This window comes from Sinocyclocheilus grahami, unplaced genomic scaffold, assembly GCF_001515645.1.
Source record: "Sinocyclocheilus grahami isolate Dianchi unplaced genomic scaffold, SAMN03320097.WGS_v1.1 scaffold798.1, whole genome shotgun sequence".
NCBI classification, from domain to species: domain Eukaryota; kingdom Metazoa; phylum Chordata; class Actinopteri; order Cypriniformes; family Cyprinidae; genus Sinocyclocheilus; species Sinocyclocheilus grahami.
The window spans coordinates 907,790-913,789 of NW_015505977.1; the positions used below are offsets into that span (position 1 = coordinate 907,790).

At 34.6% G+C, this 6,000-nt stretch overlaps 1 protein-coding gene across 1 annotated transcript in view; it reads left to right on the top strand.

The window, feature by feature from the left end:
* The window catches only part of LOC107561892 (low-density lipoprotein receptor-related protein 1B-like), a 263,568-nt gene that overhangs the window by 196,589 nt on the left and 60,979 nt on the right, over window positions 1-6,000 (top strand). Inside the window, exons 45-46 of the mRNA XM_016246424.1 lie at window positions 441-588; window positions 4,466-4,615. Of these exons, the coding sequence (XP_016101910.1) occupies window positions 441-588; window positions 4,466-4,615 (298 nt within the window). The remainder of the gene's footprint in view (window positions 1-440; window positions 589-4,465; window positions 4,616-6,000) is intronic.

Here is a 6,000-nt window from a genome sequence, read left to right on the forward strand (position 1 = left end):
TGAATTGTAGAAACTTTACACTAATGTTTGCGCATTCAAATGAGGCTTTTCTGTTTACAGCTGGCTTTTGCTTCAACTCAGTAGTTTTTAGTTATTTTACAACAATTTCTTTAGCAGAGAATGGCCAATAAAAATTTCACAATTCTTTCCAGTGCTCATAAAAATCATCTCCGATCAGATCTGACCACTTTATGAGCACATTGTTCTGTTAGTAAAAAGGGGTGGAGCTCAGCAAGGGGTCAGTATAGCTTTAAATAAACTAGAACCTGTTTTAGTTAAGGTTATGTTTGAGTAACCCTCCGTGGCATTATTGGAGAGCAAAGTCTGAGATAATCCCTGCTTAGAAGCTACTTGAAACGTAAGCCTGCGCTCGGAGCGGGAATGTCATGTTCTTGTCCACTGATTCGTAATTCAATGCTAAAAAATTTCGATTTTAAGAGAGCATGAAGAGGTTTTCACCTGTCGAGACGACAGCTCTGATATCAGAACGTCATGCAGATGCATCTGCCACATCTTTCATCCTGATCCCCCACACACGTGCAGGTGGCGATGAACACTTGGGAATAAAGACGTCTCGACCGCACGAGGGTGAGAACACGTGTTTGACATGTTGTCATCGCGGATTAAAGCGCGAGCCTCGCTCTCCACGCGCCCATCAAGCCGCCTATTATTATTACAAAGACTCTGGCATTCAAATGGACGGCCCTTCAGAGACATCTGTGTCTGCGTGTGTTACTGAAGAGCAGTTAATGCTGCGTGTGGCTCACAAAAGCCAAGCAAAAAACATGAAAAGCTCTTAAATCTGGGAAAAAAAATGTGTGCAGCCTCTCTTTTAACCCATCGAGGGTTACATGCAGTTATCATAGAAACTGTGATGAAGAATTTGTAGTGGCTTGTTTTGTGGACATTATATTACATAGTAACCTAACATAAATATTGGTCTCTCTATTTATTTGGATTTGTTTATTTATTTCTCCTTCCTGTTTCTTGTTGCTTTGCTATATTATGCCAAGATATTTTTTTGTGGCCTGAAGTTTTTTGTTGTTGTTGTTGTTTTGATGTATTTTATTTTTATAATTTTTATCCATCCATCTATCCATCTATCTAGCTATCTTTTTTTTGTACAACACAAATATAATGGTGTACCCTTAAAAAAATCAAATTGACTTTTTAAAAATGTTTTGACGTTTTTTTTCTCTCTCTGAATTTTTCTCTCTGAAAAACAAAACGAAACAAAACAGTGTCAACAATCCGTGTATCATTCGATCATTCGTTTTTTGATTTAATATTGAAAGTAGAAAAATGAGAAAACGGCTCCTTTTTCGTTTTTTTCCAAAAAACGAGAAACGAGAATTCATCTTAAATTTTCGTTTTCCGTTCATGGGTGGAAAAATGAATAAACAGCTTGAATATTTGATTTCTACATGTGGGCGGGAATTAAATGCCCCTTTCTGGTGAATGCATATCCTTTTGAGATATAAATGATAATAAATTTTAATAAAACACAAGACTACATTATATAGCTAACAGTAGGCTAATATCTGTTGTTCTCCGGTTGTCAGTCAGAAATTTTTTTTAATAATTCAGTGAGTCTATTATTTACTTATGTTTCTGCTGTTTATGAAATTGATCAAATGGGTTATTAATCCCATTTTTCCACCCATGAACGAAAAACGTAAATTTTCGTTTTTCGTTCATGGGTGGAAAAATGGGATTAATAACCCATTTGATCAATTTCATAAACAGCAGAAACATAAGTAAATAATAGACTCACTGAATTATTAAAAAAAATAACAACCTTGCATTCAGGGCTTATGTACCATATGGAGTTTTGGAGAGAAAAAAAAAAAACTTATGATGATACAGTTTCCACTGAGTAAGTCATGACAGCTTGTTTTTGATAAGGATCAAATGTTTTCAGTGAAAGTTGACTAACTGTTTTATTTTACTTACCAACGTCTAATTTTAAATGTATTTGTTGAGTGTAGATTTTGAACCCTGGTTCGTTCCCATCTCTACCATCTCAGTGTTTCTGAGTGACTGGACTTAATTCATTTCCTTCAGGCACGTGAAGAACAGCCCCTCTCTCACAGCTTACCTTCCTCCCTGAGGCTGTGCGTGATGTACTGTATCTCTGTGTCTGTTACGACTGAGATTCCATTTACACTCTCTGTAGATCTGGGTTAATCATTTATAATGTGGGGGATAATGGAGGAGGGCTGTCCTTCGGGTGTCACAGTGCTTTCCCTCCGGCTCTGGACGGGCCCGAGTGTCTGTGTGAATTATACAGACACTCTGTGTGCTTTATTTTGGTCTGTGCACCTATGTGCTGAAAGTAAACTGCCTGATGGAACTGTTCTGTACAGCAGGAGAGATGCTTTCATTAATTTATTATCAATGCGTCAAAGTTATTGAATGATTTTTACAAGATAACTGTAATATTTATGAATAGTATCTATCTATCTATCTATCTATCTATCTATCTATCTATCTATCTATCTATCTATCTATCTATCTATCTATCTATCTATCTATCTATCTTCTGTCTGTCCGTCCTTCTATTGTTCTATCATTCTATCTGTCTGTTCTGTCCATTCATCCATTGTTCTACAGTATCTATTGTTTTACCAGTCTGTCTGTCTCTCCATCCATCCATCATTCTATCTGTCATCCTACCTGTCTGTCTATCTCTCTTTCTATCGATCATCCATCCAACCACCATTCTATCTATTGTTCTACCTGTCTGTCTGTCTGTGCGTGCGTGCGTCCATCCATCCAGCCATCCATCCATCCATCCATCCATTCATCATTTTATTTATCATTTTACCCATCCATCCATCCATCCATCATTTTATTTACCATTTTACCCATCCATCCATCCATCCATCCATCCATCCATCCATCGTTCTATCATTCTACCCGTCTGTTCGTCCATCCATCCATTCATCCATCAATCATTTTATTTACCATTTTAACTGTCCATCCATCCATACATCCAGCCATTGTTCTGTCTATCATTCTACCCTTCTGTCTGTCCATCCATCCATTCACCCGTCCATCATTTTATTTACCATTTTACCTGTACATCCATCCATCCATCGTTCTGTCTATCATTCTACCCTTCTGTCTGTCCATCCATCCATTCATCCGTCCATCATTTTATTTACCATTTTACCTGTCCATCCATCCATCCATCCATCGTTCTGTCTATCATTCTACCCTTCTGTCTGTCCATCCATCCATTCATCATTTTATTTACCATTTTACCTGTCCATCCATCCATCCATCGTTCTGTCTATCATTCTACCTGTATATCTGTCCATCCATCCATTTATCCATCCATCCATCATTTTATTTACCATTTTACCTGTCCATCCATCGTTCTGTCTATCATTCTACCTGTCTGCCTGTCTGTCTGTCCATCCATCCATCCATCCATCCATCCATCCAATACTAAGAGTGACTGTACATCATTAGAGTGGACTTCTAAAGTCAAATTTTTTAAAACATATTTTATCTGTATATTCAGATCCTGAATCAGGATTGTGATTAGTGTTCAGATTATGAGCTAGACCCATACACAGATTGTGATTCAGATTCCTATTGCTCTGAATTAGAATATTGTATATATTGTGTATCCATATTGTAATATAGATTATATTTGCTCTGAATATGTAGATTCCAATCTGTAATCTATATATTCTGTATGTAATCTCTGTCAATCTATTCTAACCTGTAATCTATATTCAAAGTATATGATTTATACTATAAATACAAATTGTGATTCATATTAGAATTTAGATTCTTTGATCGCAACATGTAGATTCTAAATCATTTCAGTGATCTATATTCAAAACAGATTGTGATTCAGATTCCCTTTGATTTGAATCTAGATTTTGGATTCAGATTGTGCTCTGCATTGTACCCTAAATCCACATTCAGGATTGACATTATTATATATGTTTTACATCCATATTATAATTTAGATTATTTTTGCTCTGAATGTATAGATTGTAAATTAAGTTTGTGATCTATACTCAGAAAGTTTAATTTATGCTATAAATACAGATTGTGATTTCAGATTGCCTTTGATTTGAATCTAGATTTTGGATTCAGATTGTGATCTGTATTATACACTCATACTGCAATCCAGATTCTGTTTGCTCTGAATATATAGATTCTAAATATAAATAGTGATCTAAATTTAAATTTATGATCTAGACTATTAATGCAGATTGTGATCCAGGTTCTTGTTCACTCTAAATTTAGATTCTTGATTCAGATTATAATCATATATATATATATATATATATATATATATATATATATATATATATATATATTCAGAAATTAAAAAGTCAAGCCAATCAGCCATCAGTCTGATTGATTTATTTGTAAATGTGTGTGTTTTTTTTAAATCTCTAGGAATTGGAATAAGTGACAAATGTGTAAATTCATTGGTCAGGGGATCTGATTGGTTCTCCTGGTTTTCAGAGTGATGACACCAGCCTATCAGAGGGCAGCACGATCGACCTCAGGAAACCCGGCGAGGAAGAGGATGAATACTCTGAGACGGCTGAAGAGGCCATGGAGCCAGAAAACTGCCTTCCTGACTGTGCGTAAAGCAACATATTCAACTTACAGCTGCAGTATTTACTGCATTGTAATTTCATTCTGATTATAATTTAGACTCTATATTCAATTTCTTAAAAATTATGCATCCAGATTATAAGTTATATTGTATTTTATATTGTCAGTACTTTTTAAATGCATTTTTTTCTCTTGCTTTTTTGTCAAATAAGAGAATGCAGGAATGCCAAGTAAAAGTATGTTGTTATTTTCACTATATTACAAAAATTGATACATAAGTTTTACATATGTAAATTTAAGCAGACAACAAAACAAAACAATCTAAATGACCCACTTTAGTATTTATCACTGAGTTAATACAGCAAATTCATCTTGGTAACCTCCATTCAAGTCCCATTCAAAATACCGAGACCCAGTCTAGCCTTGTAAATTAAGTTTGTGATCTATACTCAAAAAGTTTAATTTATGCTATAAATACAGATTGTGATTTCAGATTGCCTTTGATTTGAATCTAGATTTTGGATTCAGATTGTGATCTGTATTATACACACATACTGCAATCCAGATTCTGTTTGCTCTGAATATATAGATTCTAAATATAAATAGTGATCTAAATTTAAATTTATGATCTTGACTATTAATGCAGATTGTGATCCAGGTTCTTGTTCACTCTAATATATATATATATAATCAGAATGTAATTACAATGTGTGTGTGTATGTATATATATATATATATATATATATATATGTATATATATATATATATGTGTGTGTGTGTGTGTGTATATATACTCTTGCTTTTTTGTCAAATAAGAGAATGCAGGAATGCCAAGTAAAAGTATGTTGTTATTTTCACTATATTACAAAAATTGATACATAAGTTTTACATATGTAAATTTAAGCAGACAACAAAACAAAACAATCTAAATGACCCACTTTAGTATTTATCACTGAGTTAATACAGCAAATTCATCTTGGTAACCTCCATTCAAGTCCCATTCAAAATACCGAGACCCAGTCTAGCCTGGCCACTGCTGGAAGTACATTTACATAAATTCTGTTTAGTGCACATGGTGACTTTTACGTTTATATTTTCGGACCACGAAACTTAAACCTGCAGTGCTTGGTAATTGCATCTGTTAAAACTCCCAAGGAGCACCACATTTCAAGTGCCTGAGGCGTAAATCTTTTAAAGAGGTCATATGATGCGATTTAAATTTGTCCTTTCTCTTTGGAGTGTTACAAGCTCTTGGTGCATAAAGACGATCTGTAAAGTTGCAAAGTCTAAAGTCTCAAATCCAAAGAGATATTCTTTATAAAAGTTAAGAGTCAACCACGTCTACCTAAAATGGCTCATTCTATCACACCCCCACATGTCTACGTCACGATGTGGGAAGATTTGCATAAC